At 48.7% G+C, this 23,492-nt stretch overlaps 1 protein-coding gene across 4 annotated transcripts in view; it reads right to left on the bottom strand.

Annotated features, from left to right (window-relative positions):
* WWC1 (WW and C2 domain containing 1) overlaps window positions 1-23,492 on the bottom strand; it is a 149,298-nt gene that overhangs the window by 8,783 nt on the left and 117,023 nt on the right. For all 4 annotated transcript variants that reach the window (XR_009052842.1, XM_057729482.1, XM_057729495.1 and 1 more), the window contains 8 exons: window positions 22,468-22,576; window positions 21,989-22,069; window positions 21,241-21,327; window positions 19,864-20,056; window positions 14,734-14,886; window positions 14,001-14,092; window positions 5,658-5,790; window positions 3,875-4,039 (listed from right to left, as the gene is read on the bottom strand). Coding sequence is in view for 3 of the 4 variants with exons in the window: in XM_057729482.1 (XP_057585465.1) it covers window positions 3,875-4,039; window positions 5,658-5,790; window positions 14,001-14,092; window positions 14,734-14,886; window positions 19,864-20,056; window positions 21,241-21,327; window positions 21,989-22,069; window positions 22,468-22,576 (1,013 nt within the window). In the remaining variant the exon portion in view is untranslated. The remainder of the gene's footprint in view (window positions 1-3,874; window positions 4,040-5,657; window positions 5,791-14,000; window positions 14,093-14,733; window positions 14,887-19,863; window positions 20,057-21,240; window positions 21,328-21,988; window positions 22,070-22,467; window positions 22,577-23,492) is intronic.

Below are 23,492 nucleotides of genomic sequence, written 5' to 3' on the forward strand. Positions count from 1 at the left end.
ACACAGGCGGAGCCCCTACTACCTGCCCTGGGCTTTATCAGCAGTTTCATTTAATCTTCAAACAATCCTAACCCGAGGGAACTGAGGCCTGGAGAGATTGGCACACTTTTACAAGTTGTACAGTTGCTAAGCGTCAGAACAAGAGTTCAAGGTAATCGTCTGTTTGACCCCAAGGTCACGTCCCCTTCTGGCCCCCAGGATGCATGTGGGGCTTGGAGATGAAACTTATACACAGACAGAGAGGTGGATCATCTTGACTGGGATAGATTCATACAAATGGACTGGACTGGCTGGATATCATATCAGAAGGGAGCTTTATCCTACATTGTTTCAATCCAAAGGTGGCACTTACAGAGTACGTAAGTGTCAATATGTCAGGACAACTGATGTTTAAGTTGTAGTTATTTATGTTTTTTACCATGTTATAAAAGAGGGATGAAAGCGACATTGTCCTTTAATTTTTTCTTAAAGATGCTTTAGTGTATTTGATCTCAGACATGGTAGAGAATCTTGTCTTTTTGTCATTTCCATTTGCTGGTCAGGGAAATTGAGAAGCAGAGAGGTGAAATAATTGGAAGTCAGAGGGAGCAACCTGGAAATGAGAATCTTGGAAGGACTGTATCCTTCAGGTCAAAGTGAGTCAACCAACACATGTGCCAGCTCTGCTGAGAAATATGTAGGTGTTAAAAGACACAGGAGTTGCAGAGAGCTGTGGGGTGTATGATACACCACCTCTACCCCTCCTGATTTAAAGTCCAGTGGGAGCCCAAGCCCAGGAAACTCACCAGGTGACACAGGACATGCTGAGGACCAAAGAAGGGAGACACCCAGCAGAGGGCACCTGATGTGCAGGCATCAGGTCAGGACGCTTGTGTTCAGAACACAGTGCCCTGACTTTCTGCATCTATGAAATGGGATTAATACAACGTGCCTTGCAGGGCTGTTTGTGAGATTAGATGACAGAGGAAAACAGGGACTTTTTGGGGGGGCAGGGCATGGGGTGGCGGGTGCTAATCTATTTACGATCCTCTATGACTCGTGGTGGGAGACAAAGCCCACCTTTCACGAAGGAAGCGGAAAGTACCAGGGTCTTGCTTTCATGGCCTCCCTTGTAGCTAGAAGCAGGCACGGGACTAGGCTCTGACAATTAAATGCAACTGCTCTGCTCTTTGAATTACAACCTGGTTAGCTGGACCAGTTCACTGTCACTGTGCCTCTTGGATTTAACCAGTCATTCTCTTCTGTTCCATGAGCACCTGTGTTTGTTGGTTTCTCGGGGAGAAGCCATGAGCAGTGAGCAGTGGTGGTAGCAGCAGCAGCCAGAGCTTCCCTGGCCTCCTGCAGTGGCAGGAATCTGGTGGAGGCATCAGTGCTGAACCCCAGAGGCAGCGGCAGGGCTGGCTCGGGCCACATTCCACAGCAGCACTTGCGATGTCTACACCTGATGGTGTTTGTGGTATGATTTTGGCTGTGGTCTGGCCCGCCTTGTTTCTGCCTGATTTCTGAGGTTGGTTCTACCACTTTCTGATGAATATGTGAACTACTCAATTTCCTCTCCAAACATTTCTTCCCTGCATATACTGCTCACAGTCTGTTTCTGTTGCTTGCTATTAAGAACCCTGACTGGTACAGGACTTGGTACTAGGGAGTGGAGTGCTATAAACCATAGATGGGAAGACTGGGAACTGGCTGTGTACTGGAGGTAGGATGGGGCACAGCACAGACACCAATATTCCCTGCAGGGAGTTTGACAATGCTCATTTTGTGGGTGATAAACAGAGGGATACATTGTTACCTGTCGTATCTCAAGAGACAGACTGCATGCGTATAGAGTTTTAAGGGAAATAGTAGGAAAAAAATTTAGGATATTGTACCATTGGCTACTTCTTAGACTTAAGAATCTACACGAAACAGATAAGCTTGGGTTGAAGTGTAGTCAGAAAGCAAAGAAGGAAAAATATACGGCTTTGCTAAGAAAGGCCCTTTCTGCCTGTGACAGGTGATCTATACAGACTGAGAATTTTTTAATTTGCAGCCCTGTGGAGTTGGAAACTGGTCCAGATGATAAAATATGGGAAGGGCCCAGCATAGTGTGAGGCATGTTAAAGATGCTTTATAAATGGGACTGGAGCTCCTTGCTATCAAGGATGCCAATCCTGGAAAGGCCACTTGAAGCAAATCCATTTACACAGGAGACCAGAATTTTACAGTAAATATTGGGGGGAAAAGTTTGAGTTTTTAGCTGGAAAAGAGAAACGTTTTGGAAGTTACATTTCACATCTTCCATTTGACAAAATTACAACTGCATTCTAAATCCTGATGACAAAGGATGAATCGAATACTCAGTTCTTTTGGTGTGATGTTTCCAACAAGTGACATTCTTCACTGTGTGTGTGATTTCCACTGTACTTTCATAAAGGCGGTAATTTTGCCAAAAACAGATTACCCATTATCCTAAGGGCTTTTCTAAATCCTTCCAGTAATTCACATTTGAAACATGGATTGGATTTTTCTCATCTTCAGCTGTGAGCTGGCTTAGCTGCAGGATTCTTCACTTGTGATTCAGGAATTCCTTCATGTTAAAATCACATTCAGTGACTGCAGGAAACCCTGCACCTTTCGCAAGATACGCAGCTACACTGCACGTGCTTACATTGTCTTTTCAGATGCTTACAAGCTCAGACATTAGCTAGAGACTTGACACAGAAGGGAGAGGTTCACATTATTTCTGGGAGGTATTGCAGGGAATATGTCAGGGGACTAATTTGAAAAGTAGCCAGTAGATTAGTGAAACTGTCATGTTATAATAAAAAATTAGCTTCCCTACTCAAGCTTATAATCAGAGGTCTTGGACATGGAATATCAGATACTAACCCCCTCCCCCCATATCACCTCCCCAGTAACAACAGGCAGGTGGGTGGCAGGTTGATGAGGTGGGGTGGGTTCCAAGAGCCTCTCCTGCGACAACGTATTGGAACACTAGGCAGGGTGGTTCTGTTTATGCTTCTAGTTACTGCTTGCTGGTTCTGTATAGTAGGAGGTAAGGAAGGATGTCGACATGTCATTTGAGCCTCGGCAACAGGGTCTCGGCTCTGTAGCCCTAGCAACCAGCATGACCCCTCAGATGGGGTAGACTAATTGGACAGCAATGCAAGGGGATCAGGGAGCCAAGCCTACTGCCCCGCTTCTAAATCCAGCGAGGTCAGCAAGCGAAATAGCTTAAAGAGGGCCGCGTAGAGGTCACAGTGAACTTGAGAGCCCCGCCCCCTCCACTCCTCCAAGGGCAGTGGCCCCCACTGCTCAGCTCCAGCCAATTGTCACAGTGATAGAATGTGTAGCCTGTGGGGCCAGACAGTCCCTTTTTTTCTGCAAGAGAAACTGGAATTTTTCGTGAAACCTCTTCCTTTTTAAAATTTTTTAATTGACTTTCCTAAGTTTCCAATGTTAGCAAAAAGTTCAATTAAAAAAACCCCCTAAACCCATGCTATTTTGCAACCTCAGGCTGCACGCTGCAATTGCCCTGGAGGGGGAGGAACTGCACATCAGGGATGGTGCTGGTCAGTCAGATCTCAGCAAGGGGTGTATGGAAGGGCAGGGAGTAAACAAGGAGGAGGGAAGAGTAGGTTGGAATTATAAGTCATTGGCCATTTACTGGTTATGGAGCCTTTCCCACCCTTTAGCTAATTCAGTCCTTAAAGCAACCCCATGGAGTTGGCCTATTATGAGGAAACAGGCTCAGATGCATTCTTGTGCCCCAGGATGGAAGGTGAGCGTGATTGGCACGTGGACCCAGAACTAAGTGCGGCCCAGGGCTCTCGGCTACTGGGAGGGAAGCAGGTGCTCTGGGGGAGAAAAGTGCCACATGGTTGCTTACCCGGCACACGTACTGGCTCTGGGGGCCGGGGGAGAAGGTCTTAGAGCGGATGATGGTGCTCCCTCGAAGAAATGGCCCTGGGGATGGCACGCCCACCCACCGGTCCTTGGGCCGCACCACCGTGGGACATGGGGCTGGGGTCTCCGTGTTGGTCTCTTTGTCCACCTGAGGAAGAAGTCGCAACTGTGAGGCCACCAGTATCCAGAGTCTCAGCCACCCGCCCTGAGACTCATGGGGCAGACTCCACAGCTGCTCCCCACTCCCATCACCTCGCCTTTGGCCTTCAGACACAGGCAGGGGCTTCTGCAGCCCCAGCCCAGCCAGGACGGCACCTGAGGTCCCAAGTGCCGGCCCCCAGTCCCCCCTGACACCAGTGGGTTAGGGCTAATGGGAGATATTCAGTCGCCTAGCAAGCTCACGTAAGCAGTGAGGTACCTCACGCATGGACGTCCTGGACGTCACACCCTCAGGACCAACTGTATTTTAACAAAGCCGCACCCAAGGCTTCCACTGCCCCAGCCAAGAACTGCAGATAATTCCTTGGACTTATGCAGGCAACCAGCAAATCTAGTTATTTAAACTAGGGGATCAGGTTTTCTATTGTCCTTTCACAGTAGCTACCAGTAGAGAGAAACAAATAAAAACACCCAAATGAAGGGCCTTGATTATCCAAAACAGTGCCTCTGTGTGATTTTGAAAAACACACCCCCTTTGGCTGGAGGAGTTGCAGAAAGATTTCCCCTTGGTGTGGGGCAGTTAGAAGGCAGCCTAGGTTGTCCTCTAACAACCTCCTATGCCCTCAGCCCGGGGGTGAGGCACCTTTGGGCATGGCCCTACCTGCACCTCCACCCCCACGTGCCCAGCTCAGACACAATGGGACACTCTACTTTCAGGAGTCCTTCCTGCAGTTGAAAGAACATGGAGGTCTCTTTGGAGCGTGAAGCCTGTTATATCATGTAAGCCTAGTGCAGCAGGGAAGCAGGAGACGAGGTGGACTTCACCCTCTTTCCTACTGCACTTTGGGCAGACTCAGATGGAGAAATCCATTCCTTCGAAATCTTAGATACCATCTGCAAGGTTGGTATTATTGTATCTGTTTTATTTAATTTAATTTATTTATTTACTTATTTATTGGCTGCATTGGGTCTTTGTTGCTGTGGGCAGGCTTTTTCTAGTTGCGGCAAGCAGGGGCTACTCTGAGTTGCGATGAGCGGGCTTCTCATTGCAGTGGCTTCTCTTGCTGAGAAGCACGGGCTCTATGGGTACGGGCCTCAGTAGTTGTGGTGCACGGGCTTAGGTGCTCTGCGGCATGTGGGATCTTCCTGGACCAGGGATCGAACCCGTGTCCCCTGCATTGGCAGGAGGATTCTTAACCACTGCGCCACCGGCGAAGTCCCTATATCCATTTTAGAGATGAGGAAACCAAGGCTGGAGAGGGATGAAGTCATCTGCCTAAGGCTACACAGGTAGGGAGGAGCAGAGCCGGCATCTGAACACAGACCCACCTGCCTGCAAAGCCTGAGGTCTGCGAAGAACACTGGGAATTGCAGAGGGTGGGAGAGGGGAGGGGGTGAATCAACTTCTGGTTTACTGTCACCCAAATGCCCCCAATTCCAGGCAGGGACACTCCTACCCAACCTTCTGCAGGTTGCCCCACTCTGAAGGCCTGTCCTGTGACGCTGCAGCATGAGTTTCAGCCCCAAGCCTTTTCTGACTGCTCAGGTTCAAGGACTGAGGGCTATTTCCCCAAGACGGCCCTTCCCACATCCCAGGTCCTCCTTACCTTTAGCGCTGGGCACGCGTCCATATCAGGTGAGGCTTTCTCAGCAAAAACGTCCTCTTCCCCTTCTCCCTCCTCCTCTGCCTCCTCCTCCTCCTCGGCTGCCTCGTTCTCGCTAGTCCCCTCCTCGTACCTCCTGTGATGACAAGGCACTCTGATTACCCACAGCGCCCACTCACATCTGCTCACCTGCCTTTACGTGCGTCCAGGGCAGGGCTTCCAAGCATCTTCAGGATTGAGGACAATTTTTTTTTTAAAGCTCTTTATTGGAATATAATTGCTTTACACTCTTGTACCAGCTTATGAGGTACACCAAAGTGAATCAGCTGTATTTATACACATATCCCCATACCCCCTCCCTCCCGTGACTCCCCCCCCCACCCTCCCTGTCCTGGCCCTCTAAGTCATCACCCATCATCGAGTTGATCTCCCTTTGTTATACAGCAACTTCCCACTAGCTATCTATTTTACAGTTGGTAGTGTAAATATGTCTATGCTACTCTCTCACTTCGTCCCAGCTTTCCCTTCGCCCCCCCACCCCCCCAACCCCGTGTCCTCCAGTCCATTCTCTGCATCTGCATCCTTATTCTTGTCCTGTCACTGGGTTCATCAGTACCATTCTTTTTTTTTTTAGATTCCATATATATGAGTTAGCATACGGTATTTATTTTTCTCTTTCTGGCTTACTTCACTCTGTATGACAGACTCTAGATCTATCCACCTTATTACATATAGCTCCATTTCATTCCTTTTTATAGCTGAGTAATATTCCAATGTATATATGTGCCACATCTTCTTTATCCATTCATTTGTTGATGGGCATTTAGGTTGCTTCCATGTCCTGGCTATTGTAAATAGTGCTGCAATAAAGATTACAGTACATGCTTCTTTTTAGATCATGGTTTTCTCTGGGTATATGCCCAGTAGTGGGATTGCTGGGTCATATGGTAGTTCTGTTTTTAGTTTTTTAAGGAACCTCGAGACTGTTTTCTACAGTGGCTGTACCAACTTACATTCCCATCAACAGTGCAGGAGAGTTCCCTTTTCTCCACACCCTCTCCAACATTTATTGTTTCTAGATTTTTTGATGACGGCCAATCTGACCAGTGGAGGACACTTTTTAAAAAAGTCAATTTTAGTGAGATTATATTTTGCAGGTAACAAAATGCATTTCATGTATAGTTTGATGAGTTTTGACCAATGTATCCCCCTGTGTAACCACTGCCACACTCAAGATAAAGAATGCTGCATTACCTGTTCCCTTGTACCCTTTCCCAGTTAACATCCCCCCCCTCACCCAGCCTACCACTGATCAGTTTTCTGTCACTAAAGATTACATCTGATTTTTCTTGTATTTCATAGAAATGGAATCAGACAGTATATGCTCCTTTGTCTCTGGCTTCATTCTCTCAGCATCATGTTTCTGAGATTCATCCACACTGGTGCACAGTATCAATAGTTCACTGCTTCTTATTGTTGAGGAATCTTCCATTGGATGGATAGACCACAATTGTTCATCAGGTGATACACATTTGGATTGTTTCCATTTCTTAGGAATTATGAATAAAGCTTCTATAGGCATTCACCTACAAACTTCTGTAGACATAGGACTGCATTTCTCGTGAACGTTGTATTAGTTTGCTAGGGCTGCCATAACACAATACCACAGACTGAGTGGCTTAACAACAGAAATGGACTTCCCACGGTTCTGGAAGCTCAAAGTCCAAGATCAAGGTGTAGGCAGGTTTGGTTTCCTCTGAGGGCTTCCTCTGTGACTTGTGGATGGCCACCTTCACACTGTGGCCTCATGTGGTCTTCCCTCTCTGTGTGTGTCCCTGGTATCTCTCTGTGTGTCCAAATTTCCTCTTCTTATAAGGACAGACATGTTGGATTAGGGCCCACCCTAACTTTAACAGCCTTGTGGTAACTTAATCAGCTCTTTAAAGACCCTATCCTCGGACTTCCTAGGTGGTGCAGTGGTTAAGAATCCACCTGCCAATGCAGGAGGCCCGGGTTCGAGCCCTGCTCCAGGAAGATCTCACATGTCATGGAGCAACTAAGCTGGTGTGCCATGACTACTGAGCCTGTCCGTGTACCACAACGACTGAAGCCCACACGCCTAGAGCCCGTGCTCTGCAACAAGAGAAGCCACTGCAATGAGGAGCCCATGCACCACAACAAAGAGTAGTCCCCACTTGCCACAACTAGAGAAAGCCCGTGTACAGCAGTGAAGACCCAACACAACCAATAAACAAATAAAATAAATAAATTAAAGACCCTGTCCTCAAAAACAGTCACATTCTCAGCTACTGGGATCACAGCTTCAATATCTGAATTTTGGGGAGACCCAATTCAGACTATAACAGATATATACACACACCTTGGAGCAGAAGTGCTGGGTCAGACAATAAGTTTAAGTGATGAACTGGTTTTCCCACGTGGTTATACCATTTTATGTTCCCACAGTAATGTTATGAGAATGCTGGTTCCTCACCTATACTTGGTATTATTAGTCTTTAAATTTAATCATTCAGCTGTGTGAGTACTTGTATCTCATTGTGGTTTTAATTTTCACTTTCCTGTTGAGAATATTTTCCTGCATTTATTGACTGTTCATTATTTTCTTTTGCAAGTTGTCCATTAGAATTTTTAGCCTATTTAAAAATTGGGCTGGCTTTTTATTACGGTGTTGTAAGAGTTCATTATATAGTCTAGATAGGAATCCTTTGCAAATATTTTCTCCAAGTCTCTGGCTTGCCTTTTCCTCTTCTAAATGGTGTTTTCCAGAGAACAGAAGCTTTTGACTGTGATAAAGTCCAATTTATCAATTTTTCTCTTTAATGATTTGTGCTTTTTATGTTGTACCCAAGAAGTCTTTTTTTTGGCTGCGTTGGGTCTCTGTTGCTGTGCGTGGGCTTTCTCTAGTTGTGGTGAGCAGGGGCTACCATTTGTTGCTGTGTGCAGGCTTTTCATTACAGTGGCTTCTTTTGTTGCAGAGCATGGGCTCTAGGCACTCGGGCTTCAGTAGTTGCAGCACGAGGACACAGTAGTTGTGGCTCTCGGGCTCTAGAGCACAGGCTCAGTAGTTGTGGTGCAGGCTTAGTTGCTCCAAGGCATGTGGGATCTTCTGGGACCAGGGATCGAACCTGTGTCCCCTGCACTGGCAGGCAGACTCCTAACCACTGTGCCACCAGGGAAGTCCCCCTAAGAAGTCTTTGCAAAGAATTTCTCCTGTACTTTCTTTTAAAAGTTTTATAGTTTCAGCTTTTATGTGTAGCTTGATGATCCATTTCAAATTAATTTTTGTCCATGGTACTCAAAATTTATTTTTTTCTATATGGATATCCAATGGGGTGGCAGCACCATTTGTTGAAGTGACTTTATTTTTCGTGATACTCTTCATAATTACCCTTTCCCCCCGGACTCCAGGGTTGGAACGAGTTGGTGTGACAAATGGACAACATTTGTTAATTAGTAATTTATCTCCATTCCCATCTTTACTTTTCAAAGACATACATAACCGCCAGGCTTCTGATCAGCATGAGACAATATTACCATACTGAGCTGAAGGAATTCCAGCCAAAAGCAGAGAATTTGACATCTAGTTAGCTGGCTCAGTGAGACTGTGGATAAACATAAAATCTCCCTTAAGATTTCCCCAACAGGGAGAGCAGATCTTGGCTCTCCACCCCCAGCCCTGTGATGAAAACCTCCCTTGCACTTAGACGGGGACTATGACTACGGAGGGGCCTCTCCCTCTTTTGCCACCTCGGCCTCTTGATCTACTCGTAAAAGAGCCATTAAACTTGAGCTCTCATAGGGAGCAGCTCGGTGAGAATTGTGCAGATGCCACATTAACCAGCATTGACTGAGGGCTTGATGAGCTGCAGGTGCTACGCTGAGGTCTTACAACAGCACTGAAAGTGACTCCTGTCTCCATTTTACAGATCCAAAAGCCGAGGATCAGAGAGTCACAGGCCACTCAGTCTTCCAGTCCACGTCTGTTCAACGCAACGAAGTGCTCAACCACTAGGGATAAGAAGCTGATCTAAGTATTTTCCAGGAAGGGAAAAAAAAAACCCTCAATGGTAAAGAGAAAAATAATTAGACACATCTTTTCACCCTTTTGAAAAGTGGCCAACAATAAATAAATAAAAATTTTAAAATACGTATCTGATCATTTCAAGTGAGGGTTCGGGAAAAAGGCATATCCCTGTGGGGAGTGTTAATTACAGCAGCCAATTTATACTCTGGAGTCAATTTAGCACTATCTGCTATAAAAAACATGTACGTATTCTTGATTAAATACTGTTCGATTCTACTGTGTCAGAGAGGACATAACGTTAGGGGCGCTCTCAATCACTGCTGCTGGAGCATTTACTAGGGCAATCTTACTGAGAACGATTCCGCAGTGCCTAGTAAAATATAAAACTCATACACCCCGGGACCTAGCAAGGCCGCTTTACAACCTCTGTCCTAGACACACACACGCAAGATCTCGAGGAGGGAAATACAAGGGGTTTCACTCTAGCATTGTTTGTGATTATATTCTTCTCTATTTTCTAATCCTCTAAGAGTTTTGTTTTGCTTGTGGATCTTAAAAACGATTGAGTCTTCTGATTCCAGGCACTAAAGAAACCCAAACAAATAAAAGGAGGGAGTAACAACGGCCCCCTCCATTGGGCCTCGGGTGCTGATGGCGAAGGAGAGTAGACGAGAACTGAGGGCTGTCTCTGGAGCCCTCCACTCGGGACTCCCAGAGCTGAGCAGGCGCAGCAGAGCTAGTTAACATTCCAGGACCAAAAGAAGCCTCCAGTCTGGGGGGAGGGGCTGCAGATGGATTTACCCCAGTATAGCAGCTCCGGGATTCCCAGCCCTCTTTGTAAGTCAGTGTCTGGGGAAGTTTGAATGGCAAGGGGTGGGGAGAGAGGGGGCCACAAAGGGAGAGAGAACAGAAGGCGGTTGCTAGGAGATGGCTTGAAAAGTCTCAACACAAGCTTGGAATTTGGCGGAAACCACTGATCTTGTGCCAGGGTTTTGGAAGAACGGTCCTGGGCCTATTTCCGGCATCAGACCTTCGCAGCGTGCCAGAAGGAGGGAAAGAGAAGGAGAGAGAGGGAAGAGGGAGGAAAAGAGGGGAGAAAGAGAAAGGCAGGGGAAGGGGGGAGGAAGGGAGGGAGGAAGAGAAAGGGGAGGAGAGGGGAGAGAGAAGGAGGTGGGGAGGGAGGGAAAGGGAAGGGGGGGCAGAGACGGAGTAGGGCAGAGGAGGAAAGAGAGCAACAGACAATTTAGAGAGAATACTGAAACAAACGAACATACAAAAATTCAGGAACCTTGCCCTCTTCTTTATCACGTGCAGGAAGAGAAGAGGAAGAGAGGCATCAGCCCGTGGGCCAAATCCAGCCCACTGCCTGTTTTTGGACAGTCCAAGGTCCAAGCTATTAATGGTTTTCATATTTTTAAATATGAAAAAAAAAATAAAAAAGAGAGATTTCATGACGTGCAAATGATGTGAAATTCAAATTTCAGTGTCCGTAAATGAAGCTTCTATGACAGAGTCACGGTGGTTGGTGTGTGTACAGTCTGTGGCTGCTTTCACACGACGATGGCAGCGTTGAATGGATATAACAGAATCCATATGGCCCACAAAGCAGACATTTACTATCTGGCCCTTTCTAGAAAACAGCTGGTCACCCCTGGAGTAAAAGATATTAAGGAAAGACTTCTTGTGAGACCAAATATATAACCTAGGGCTGTAATAGAAGAGTCACTGCGTGCTTCCTGTGGGTTAGGGTCTGTGTTAAGTGCTTACCATGCGTAATATTTTTTAAATTTTAATTAATGTATTAATTTAGGCTGCGCTGGATCTTCGTTGCTTCCTCTAGTTGCGGCGAGCGGGGGCTACTCTTTGCTGTGGAGCACAGGCTCTAGGCGCGTGGGCTTCAGTAGTTGTGGCTTGGGGGCTTAGCTGCTCCTCGGCATGTGGGATCTTCCGAGACCAGGGCTCAAACCTGTGTCCCCTGCATTGGCAGGCAGATTCTTAACCACTGCGCCATCAGGGAAGTTCCTTACCATGCGTAATTTTTTGAGTCTACAAAATACCCCACATATAGTGGCTATATCTTAAATCTGTATTTCACAGCTGGGGAAACCGGAGTTGGAGCCTGGTTCTCAGTCCAGGCTTCACCTGAGGATTACTCAGGATGCTTTTAAACTTATTGATACTCTGACCTTACCCAGACCTAGGATCGCACAGGGAGTTGGCTGAGTGAGACTCCAAATTCACATCTGTCTGGATTCAGAGCACGTGCATTTAAGCACAACTACACACACTTCCTCCAAATGGCAAGTTTCCGAGGCTGTGCTCATTTTCTAGATGGGATTTGCCTTCTCCCTTTCCAGCTGGTAGTCAGCCATGTTCCTCCTCGATTTACTGATAACAATTGCTACTGTCTCTCGCGTGCCTACTATGAGCTTTGCACTTTCACTCCATCAGTGGGTTTTCCTTCTGTCCTTTCTGATAACCCTACCCAGTCGGTGTGATGTCTCTGCTTTTCAGCTGAGGATCAGACAAGGTCAGAACGAGTTACGTAACAGTGGGTGCTCTTGAGGGGGACGGCAGTGACTTGGGGGAAGCCTGGTTTGGGCTTCTGGAGAGCTGGTGATGCTCTGTTTCTCGATTTGGGCGCTGGATTCGTGAGTAGTTTGGTTTCTGAAAATTCACTGAGCTGCACACTTTGTCAATCTTTTTGTATGTACGTTATGTTGCCATAAAACGTTTAAAAATGTTTTGCCTATGGTTATACAAAAAAAGATAAAGCTAGGATTTGAACCCTAGTCTACATCACTCTTTCTTAAAGTGTCATGAGACTCTTCTGTGGGTAAACAAGGGACTAAAGAACACTGATCACACAGTGAGAAAGCTGTGTCCTGTTCACTTCTCCTTCAGACCTGTTTACATCAAGGAGGAAGTCTCTCTTGGGCAGTAGCATGTCTTTAACATTGCTGAAACACTGACTGACCTTCCTTTTTAACGACGGGAGGGAGCCCTTAGTCTTAGAATCTTGGCAAGCAATACACCCAGCTAGACTTTAATAGTCTTGTATTTTCATTCCATTTAATCTTCCACAGTTACCTTCTGAGGAAGACCTGGCTCACGGCCTACTCAATATCAATTCCTACTTTCTTCCTTAGTAACAGAATCCTGAATTTTGTACAAAGAGACCTCACTTCCCAGCCTCCCTTGCAGTTAGGTAGGCCAAGTAGCTAAGCTTGGCCAATGAGAAGCAAATAGAAGTTGCTGGGTGGGAGTTTCAGGAATGCTCCTTCGTTACAAGACACGCAGGAAGACTGTTGTCTTTCCTCTTTCCTGATGCCTACCTGATGGCTGGTGACTCTGCAGCCATTCTGTGCTTAGCAGCCTTGATGATGGAGGTCACACATAAGGATAGCAAAGCAGAATGAGAGAAAGAACCTGGTTTCCCAGTAACATCGTGGGGCTGACAGACAAGGTTTGGAATGCCTTCCTCCAGTCTTCTTTTTAAGTAACAAAGAAATAAGCTTCTATCTTGTTTAAGCCTATTATTTCTGCTTTCTGTTCCTAGCAGTCAACTGCAATTCCTTACTGAGGAATCTTCAATTTATGGCAAATTATACTTATTGCCAGTAATAAGTAATAAAAAGCTTCTTTTTTTAAAAAAATAAATTTATTTATTTATTGGCTGCATTTGGTCTTCATTGCTGCGCAAGGGCTTTCTCTAGTTGTGGGGAGCAGGGGATACTCTTTGTTGTGTGAGGGCTTCTCATTGCAGTGGCTTCTCTTGTTGCGGAGCATGGGCTCTTGGCATGAGGGCTTCAGCAGTTGTGGCACGTGGGCTCAATAGTTGTGGCTTGTGGGCTCTAGAGTGCAGGCTCAGTAGTTGTGGTACATGGGCTTAGTTGCTCTGTGGCATGTGGAATCTTCCCGGGCCAGGGCTTAAACCTGTGTTCCCTGCACTGGCAGGTGGATTCTTAACCACTGCGCCACCAGGGAAGTCCCAGTAATATAAAGCTTCTTAGGAATTTTTTTAAAAACCCAAATAAAGGTAAGTGCATCAAAACAAACACTAATATTAGATATGAACTAGCAATGAGTAATTCCTGGAACACAAAATGACAAACTAGGAAGGAATTTGGGGAACCCCTGTACCAGACTATACACTGCCTTGTTGTCTGCAGAGAACCCATGAGGAGAGAGGGTCTCAGTTTTCACAGGGGAACACTTTCCTTGGTTGCCCTGGTGTTTGGGGATGTCATCCTTGGGCCCAGGTCCAACCCAGGTCAGTTCCCAGGGGCACCCTCACTTACCAGCTGTCTTCCAGGGTCTGTGCGCTGCTCCTTCCCTCCTGCCTCTTCTCCAGCTCCACGGCTGTCTGTTCCAACAGAGCAGACACGGCATCCTGCAGAGACAAAGGCCAATGGGTCCATCTGTACACCATGGGCCTAGCCCCACCCGGCAGGAATCAGAGCGTGTCACCCTCCCAGTGAACGGAGGGTAAAACTGAAGACCAGAGGAGCTGAGCATCTTGCCATAGAGTCACATAAATTGGAAATACTGTCCTTAGTTCTTCTAACTGGGAGTCCTCCTGAGAATAACTTCTGCATGCACGGACAGAGTTTGGAAGACAGCCAAGGTTAGTGTCTGTGTGAGACAGAAGTATAGGTCTCCAGCTATAAGGAGATCATGGTGTGGTCAGGGACAGCATCCCCACACCATCAATAACAAAACAATCTGAGAAGGACTATGAGGGAGATAAGTATTAGATGTTTGGGAACAGAGGAGTGGTGGCAAAGCCAGCTTGGGGGTTGCATTCAGGGAAGGCTTCCTGGAGGAAGAGTATTCATATTGAATGGTGTATATGGTGAGGAAGCCTGTGTGACTTGAGGAAATCATATAACGTCTCTGAGACTCAGTTTCTTCTAATAATTACTCCATCTCTGATGTCCAGCCATCTCCAATTCAGGGAGAGGCTTTTCCTTCCATCCAGCCTGGTGTTGCACTGGTAGGAGAAGGGTGCAAAGCTGTGGCCCTGTAGCTTACCGTGCTTTCAGGCCCTGGGGTGGGGGCCATGGCTCCCGCTGGTTTAGGCTCCCTGCTCTGTTTCTTCAAGTATTTGTAGCTCAAGAGGTTGTACCAGCGAGTCGACCTCTCCCCGGACCGGCAGACCTCAGCCAGGCTGATCTGAGCGCCTCCCTGTGGAGGATGGGAAAAAAAACCTAAGCAGGGGGTGATGAGGTATTCTGGGGGAAGTATGCAAAACACCACTTCCGGTGAGACAGAAGCTTCCGGGGAGGAAGAGGCTGGCTGCTGATCATCTTCCAATAACTCACTCGTTCACTAACTTATTCCTTCACTGAGTTGTATGGGTTCTTTAAATATTTTAGATACTAACTCTTTATCAGGTATACGATTTGCAAATGTTTTCTCCCACTCCGTAGCTTGCCTTTTCATTTTGTGGAGGATTTCCTTTGCTGTGCGGAAGCTTTTGTCTGAGGTAGTTCCACCTGTTGATTTTTGCTTTTGGTGTCAGAGTCAAAAAACATCACGAGCAAGACTGATCTCGAGGAAAACAACTTAAAGCTCCAGCAACAGGGGACCAGAGGCATAAACTGTAATACATCTATACAGTGGACTATTACATAGTTATATACAAAAAAAAATAAGATCTCTAGGTAGTGATGTAGAGAGCTCTCCGGGCTATATTAATTCCAACAAGACACAGTCACTTTTAGGCTGGCTCACAGGCATGACTGGTCCACCTCAGTAAACTGGATGCACTTTGATGGCATATATGCATTCATTCCTTCAATATTCAACACGCACACATTTGCCCAGTAGCCTCTATGTGCCAGGCACTGTTCTGGGTGTTGGGGATATGGAAGGGTGAGCTTACATTCCAGTCTGGGGAATCAGACAATCAACAAGTAACTTCTATACTGTGTTTCACAGAGTCTAAGATGCCATCAGTTATAAAGCGTGCTATTATTTCATGTGCCACTAAGAAAGAAAAATAGCTGCCAATCAGACTATGACCTGCCACCTAGTACACATGCCATCTTGAATTCACAGATGATAAACGTGAAAATAACATGCACCCTAATACCTATGATATAGAGAAATATTAGGTGATGTAAAGTGCTGCAGAGAAAACAACACAGGGAAAGGGGAGAGGAGGGGGTTGGAGAATGGAGGGGCAATGTGATTTTAAATAGGGTGGAAGGTGGACTTCCCTGGTGGTCCAGTGGCTGAGACTCCGCGCTCCCAGTGCAGGGGGCCCGGGTTTGATCCCTGGTCAGGGAGCTAGATCCCACATGCATGCCGCAACTAAGACCCAGCACAGCCAAATGAGCAAGTAACTATTTTTAAAATAAATAAATAAATAGGGTGGAAAGAAGCCATCACAGAGAAGGTGACATTTGGGTAAAGGTCAGAATGAGGCGAGGGAGTGAGATTTGCCCATCAATATCTGGAAGAAGAGAAATCTGGTCAGAGAAGACAGCAGTGTGAAGGGCTGGAGAAGGGGGTGTGCAGGTGTTATTCAAGGGGCAAAAGGAGGCTGGAAGAAGAGTCTTGGGATAAAATCCCAGAGATGACAAGCAGACCCTAGAGGGCCTGGGGGGCCAGGCCAAGGGCTAGGTGTTGACTCTGGGTGGAGACAGAGGCCATCCTAAGGTTTTAAGTAGAGGAGTGAATGCCCTCATCTGCAATTAAATAGGGTTACGCTAGCTACTGCGTTGAAAACAGATGCAGGGTGGCAAGAACAGAAGCAGGTCTTCTGCAACCATCGGGTGAGAGGTGGTAGTGGGTCAGAAGCACAGAGAGAAGTGGCTGGAATCTGAGGATCTTCTGAAGATGAAGCTACCAGGAGTTCCTGAAGGATTGGATGTGGGGTACAAGAGGAAGAAAGGGGTCCAGGATGACCCTGATATCTTTGGCGTGGGCAATGGAAGAATGGGGTTGCCTTCAGCCGAGATAGTGAAGACATGGGAGTAGAGATAAGGGGCGTGCTTGTGGACACATCATTGGTGATGTCTACTGAACATGCAAGGGGAGATGTGAATTCCAGCAGTGGACATACAATGCTGAGATGAGTGGAGAGGCCCAGGCTGGCCCCATCACATGGGATGGTGTTTGAAGCCAAGGATAGGAGGGGATCACCGAAGCAGTGTACACAAGTAGAAAAGGGGAGAGGAGCAAGGCCCGAGCCCAGGGGCCTTTTGATAGAGAGAGGTTGGGAAAATAAGCAAGAATCCGCAAAGGAGACAGAGAAGCCAGAGATGGGGGAATAAGGCCAGGAGAGCGACGGGTCCAGGAAGGAAGATGGAGTGAGCAGCTGAGCCAGATGCCATACACAGGCCAAGAGAGACGAGGACGGAGAGCTGGCCAGAGGATTCACCAACAAGGAGGTGCATGGTGACTTTGATGAGCACATTTCCGGTGGAATGATGAGGGCAAAAGCCCACGTGGACTGAGATATAGAGAGAACACACACACCTCTTTCACATGTCGCTATAGAGAAAAGGAAAGAAAATGTAGTAACTGGAGGAAGAAATGGGGTAAAAAAAATTTTTTTAAAGGGTGGGAGAAATAATAGCATGTTAGTATGTTGATAGGCCAGATCCAGTGGGGGAGGGAAAACTGGAGACAGAGGAGGGGGCAGAAGAGTTAACGGTCGGCGTGACGTCCTTGAGACAGGATGGCCCTAGATGGGAGTGGGGAGGGCCCATCCTTAGCGCCGGCAGGAACGGCAGGGCCCATGAGCACAGGTAGATGCTGCGTGGCAGCTGTGGGGGCTCTCTGCCGGTTCCTTCCACCCTTCCAGAACTGGGTGTGAAGTGAGGGCCTCAGCGGAGAGGGAGTAAGGGTGAGGAGAGAGGAGAGGATGAGAATTCGTCCCTGGGATGAGCAGGAGAGTCAGTGGTCCAGGAAGATGCAGTATAAACACTGGGCAGCATCAGGGCTCATGGGAGGATCGTGATCACGATTTTAAAACGACACCATAGGGCAGTGCTGTGTGTGTTTTTCTTCAATTGCACGGGCGGAGGTGGAGGGAGAGTTCACTTTGACAGGGCTGGGGTTTTGCCAAGGGGAGACGGCAACATGAGAAAGGGGCAAAGGGGCGGTTGTAATGATTAACTCTGGGGTACGAGTGGGCCTGGGCAGGGGGCTGCCTTTATAGAACCTGCACAGTTGGAGGGTGAACAACCAGGACACGGCTGGAAAGCCTGTGACCCCTGCGATGCCACCCTAAAGCACTCGGTGGAACTGCTGCCCATGACATCGGGGAAGGCAGGCCATTTATTCACCCAGACCCATCATCCAGGTAGGACAGTGTGATGGCAACATGCGAGGAAGCTGTAATCCTTGTTCAAATCTGGACTTCTCTACCTACTCGCTGGATGACCCGAGCTGGTTAATTAGCCTTTCTGCGCCTTGATCCCTTATCTGTCAAAGGGAGACAATCCTCACATTGCTTCCCAGGGCTGTTGTGAGGGTGAAATGAGATACCGCACACAAAGTTCTTAGCCCGCTACTAGACACGCAGACGCGGCACAGGATGGGTACCACGGCCCTTGCTCGGCTGGTTAAATGGCTCAAAACAGACCAGGGGTTCCACAAAAGCAGCAGGGCAGGGAGACTGCGCGGGAGCTGAGAGCCCTCCCTCCTCGCGTCTCACTTCCCTGCCTCCTCCAGCCACCCAGACATGACAGCCTGACACGCAGGTCCCCACGGGATGCAGGAAAGCCCGTTGGCCGGGGACCGAGATAAGCCCCGGCAGGATGAGCGCTTTGGCTGCTGCCGTGGCAACCAGCAATGGCCAGACCTCAATGAGGAAGGAGGAATAAAAGGCATCCAATTAGGGAAGAAAACAGGATTGAGTCTCTTCTCATTTAGGCATGCTCAGGGCTGAGGAAACGCTTCACTGGGGGAGCCTGGATTTGTTTACTTATTTATTTTTATTTAAAAAATTCTATTCTTTTATATAGATATACACACACACATACACACACGTGTATTTTTTTTGGGGGGTGCTGCACTGTGCAGCTTGCAGGATATCTCAGTACCCCAACCAGGGATTGAATCCAGGCCACGGCAGTAAAAGTCCAGAATACTAACCACTAGACCACCAGGGAACTCCCTGGAGCCTGGATTTGGAAAAGCTTTCCACTCCATCCTTCAGCAGCATCCACCCTGCCTGCCAAACCCTTCAGTCACCATCTCACTTGTGGGCTCCAGAGAGGACCATGCTGGCACAGAGGAAACACCCAGGGGGCTTCCCTGGTGGTGCAGTGGTTAAGAATCTGCCTGCCAATGCAGGGGACACAGGTTCAACCCCTGGGCTGGGAAGATCCCACATGCTGCGAAGCAACTAAGCCCACGTGCCACAACTACTGAGCCTGCGCTCTAGAGCCTGTGAGCCACAACTATTGAGCCCACGTGCCACAACTACTGAAGCCCGCGAGCCTAGAGCCTGTGCTCCACAACGAGAGAAGCCACCGCAATAAGTCCGCGCACCACAGCAAAGAGTAGCCCTCACTTGGAAAAGGGGGGGAGGAGGTTGGGGTGGGTAATGAGTTGGGAGTTTGGGATTGCCATATATACATTACTAACAAGAAAAGAAATATCAAATTGTACACTTTCAATATATGCAGTTTATTGTATGTCAATTGTATCTCAATAAAAGTTCTTAAAGAAAAAGAGAGTAGCCCCCACTTGCCACAACTAGAGAAAGCCTGCACACTGCAAGGAAGACCCAACGCAGCCAAAAACAAAATAAACAAATAATAAAATAAATCTTTAAAAAAAAAAAAGGCATTGCTGTAGTGCTTCATTTAAACCACCTATGAGGTAGCCAGCGTTAGCTAGTTTTACAGATAAGGGAACTGAGACAGAATTAAAGAGCCTTAGGCCACACGGTGGGGAAGGCTGGTGACTCAGCCTCAGGCACAAGGGAAGTGGCCCTGCAACTCCACAGCAGAAAGAGGAGCTCCCCGCACCCCTTACCCTGCTCCCAATAAGTCTGGAAACGACACTGTTTATCTGTGGAAGAGCCCCTGCCTAGAACCCAAGAAGGGCTGGGCTGACACCACAAGCTGTGTTTCTCCAAGCTTTCTCCCTGAAGTGCAAGGTGGACCAATCCCTGGGTGGTTGGACAGACAGAGCCCTCACCAGGCATTCCTCCAGATGGCTCCTGTCGGTGGTACAGACATCGACTCTTAAGGTCTTCTGGTGAAGGGCTGGGTAGGACATGGACACCCAGAACACCTCATTGAACACCAGGGTGTCCGAGGCATCCAGGGGCCGGGTCCGGAACAGGCAGGTGGTGCTCTCAGAGCAGGGAAGGATAGCCACGCGAATGTTCCTAGAGGGACAGAAATGCAGAAGAGCCTGGGTCAGGTCAGGCTGGGCCTGGGGCTCAGGTGTTAGGCTAAACGGCTGCTACAAACCCCCAAGGAAATAACAGCGGACAAGAGTTTGTAATTTCTCCAGTCGTGATGCAGTTACTTGTGAGAGATGCATCAAGGTCCCAAGGACAATACGCTGTTCTTCCTTCTACCGAATCCCCCGATCATTAGACCCTCAAAGCTTATGGAGCCTGAGACCAATGGTGTACAAACTGCTGTGCACAGGAGGGTCTGTGAGGCTGCTTGTTAACCTTGAGGAGTCCTCATACAACTGCTGGTGGGAAGGCAAAACGCCACAACCCCTGCAGAGGCGACGATGCCAATCCTAACATAAGGACAGATGCATTTACCCTTCGACCCAGACAGCTGATTTCTAGGCACAGATACAGCTGCACAAGTACCAATGAGTTAGGGAGAAGGTTATTCACCCTGGCCCTGTTTGTAAGAGCAAAACACTGCACACAACTCCAGTGTCCAATCTTGTCTTCCTTCTGCGTTGGCTGTTTTCCAGCCTGCCTTCCTCCTTCCCATGTGTCATACCCCAGACGCTGGCTGGGTGCAGACCGCAGAAACATAAACTCCTGCTGCTGCCCTCAAGGCCCACGGTCTAGCAAAGGAGGAACATGTAGGCAGATGAGCTCAATGAAACATAAACCCGGGCAGAGCCAGGTCTTTGCTGTATCATCAACCGTAGGGTAGCATCCATCACGACCTGCCAATAGGAGCACAGTGATGGGAGCCGGCTCTTGAGAGAGGCAAGCCTGGCTCTTTCTGCGTGTTATACTCGAGCTTACAGCAGATAAAAGGGACCGTGACCTCCTTCTGTGCCAGCCTTCAAGTTCACAAGGGTAGGGGTTTGCTCGCCACCCCATCCTTAGCGCTGGCACCTGGTTGGGGCTCGGGACGCGTATGTGGAGGATTCAAAGCTACCTGGAGCGTTCCTCTTTATAGGGAGCGTGTCTGCCACCCTGTCTGCATCCACACACACGGCACTGACAACTGTGCATCACGGTCATATGTGCTAAACACCCACAGCGGTTTACGGGGCCTGTCGTCGGAGCAGAACAGAGCAGGAGAGCGTCCCCGGGGAAGGGCGCAGAGGGGGAGAGGATAATAGACAGCCCATCAGCTACACACTCACACTTTCTGGTCTTGCTGCAGCAACAGAGCAGAGAGGTTGCTCAGCTGGATGATTAATATTGCAAACTGCTTATTCTTCTCATCATACCTGAAATGAAAAAGGGGGCATGTGGAGCACCTGTTGGTAACACATTCACCTCTCGCTCTCCCTTAATAATCACGGATGTGGCTGCTGGCTGCTCTGGGGACTGTGGTGAGCTGGAGAGCACAAGCCCAGTGTCTGCTGTCATGCAGGGATGCAGGTCCAGAGCTGTCACTCTGAATTTTTAAAGAGAAGCCAGAGGTTGTATGAAATGTCCTGACAGTTAAACGCTGGCAATTAATTCCTGTTTTAAGAAATATCAGGGCCATCCTGCATCAAGAGAAAACAACAAGAAATCTGGGCTGCAGCCTCCAGGGGTTGACTTCGATCCAGATGAGATGATAAGACAAAAGCCGTGGCAACCGAACCGACCAAGAGGCAGGAGGTCTCGGTCCCCGCCTGACTCTGCCTCTGGCCAGGTCAGTGAGTCCAGGTAAGGTACAAGGACTTCAAACCTTGTTTTTCCTCTTTTGTGAAATGGGGAATTGGGGGGCTTGGAAAGAGACCCCCTACCCCCCTTTAGTTAGGAGCCCACAGCTGTCAGCATGTCCTGCTGGTTCTGCCTTCCTCCCTGGGCAGCTGTGAGGGTCAATGCTGGAGACGCTGCAGACGAGGAAGAGACCCTGCACAGACCACGCCCCTCTGTCCCACCCTCCCTGCCACTTACTTCAGGGCAATCTGAACCCGGGTTGCGCCGACTACTTCTGACTCGTCACTGTCGAAAGCAGCGGCTTCTGAGGCTCCCAGTCTGGAAGGCGATGTGGGAAAGAAAGAGGGTCAGGCTTCCCTGTGGTGACCAGGGCTCAGAGAGATTTTCCAGAGACAGGGATCTCTCTGGGAGCGAGGCAGCTGGATTCTCAAGGAGGAAGGTTTGGGTCTGCTCAGCCTCCCTGCGGACGCTGCCTGTCCGCAACTACTCTGGATCCCTCTCTTGAGGGGGCTGCCCTTCCTCCAATACTTGCTCCCCTAGCCATGCGCCCTGAATGGCAATCGCGGAACCAGCAGTCTCCCAAATGTGAAGCATCTCCAGCCCCGAGGGGAGCAGCAGTGTCTGCATCTTCACACCACCCTCCCGTGGGTCCCTCCCATACACCTGCGGGGGCCTGGGCCCTGCACACGCAGCGTTCCCAGGACTCAGGGACCCACCTCTGCACAGAAGCCTCATACACACCGCTGTCCCCGGCCACCGATTCATCCGACACGGCAGCTGAGACACAGGCCACTTTCAGGCCGCACCCTGGAGCCGTATTCGCAGCTGGGGGAAGAGAGGAGAAAAGGAAGGATGGCAAGGCGGGGTCCAGAAATCAGGATGCTGTCGTCACAACACACACTTTGGGTCTCCCCACTGTCCTACAATGGTCCCGCCAAAATCCAACCACCTCTGAACTGGACAGCAAGGTCCTGCCTTGTTTTGGGGTGAAGGAAAGGGCAGCCCCTGATTCTGTGATTAACACCTCAGACTCCAGAGCCAAACCACCTGGGTTCAAATCGCAGTTTTACCACAGACTGCTTCATGACAGTGGGACATTGATTTACATCCTCTGAGCCCTGCATTCCTCATCTGTAAAATGGGGGTAATAATACCTGCCTTGTAGGGCTGTTGGGAGGACTGGATGAGATGCCATAGGGAAGTCCTTAGTATAGAGACTGGTGCAGGGGAAGTGTTCTAGAAAAGTCAGTACCCCTATCCTTAGTCACTGTGACTATCATTCCCATCACTAAAGTGATGCCTTCTAGATCAATCCCTACACACCTGGGGCAAAACAACAGCCTCTGGGCCCTTGAGAGGCGCGAGAGGAGGAAGAAGGGAAGGATTTAAGTACCGGCTCTCCTATTTGCCTATCTCATTCCACTCCTAACTCAGCCCATCGCCCCTGCCCTTGACAGAGGCCCTCAGAAGTCTCTGACCCGGGGCTCAGACGGAGCATTCAGCTTACACTGCACATCCCTTCCTTCCGCAAGTAACGGGCGCTGATGGTGTGCCAGGTCCACTGCCAAGTTCAGAGTTACCGAGGTGAACAGGACAGCTCCTGACCTCCACGCCGCAGGGGAAGGACAGACTCCGGAGCTTCAACCTCACAGCCAGCACTTCTGAGCGCCCGCTGCGTGCCACGCACGTGGTGGGGTGGGGAGGGGTGGGGGTGGGGTGCAGACTGGAGAAGAGGCTGGGG

The sequence above is a fragment of the Hippopotamus amphibius genome, chromosome 1, assembly GCF_030028045.1.
Source record: "Hippopotamus amphibius kiboko isolate mHipAmp2 chromosome 1, mHipAmp2.hap2, whole genome shotgun sequence".
In the NCBI taxonomy this organism is placed as follows: domain Eukaryota; kingdom Metazoa; phylum Chordata; class Mammalia; order Artiodactyla; family Hippopotamidae; genus Hippopotamus; species Hippopotamus amphibius.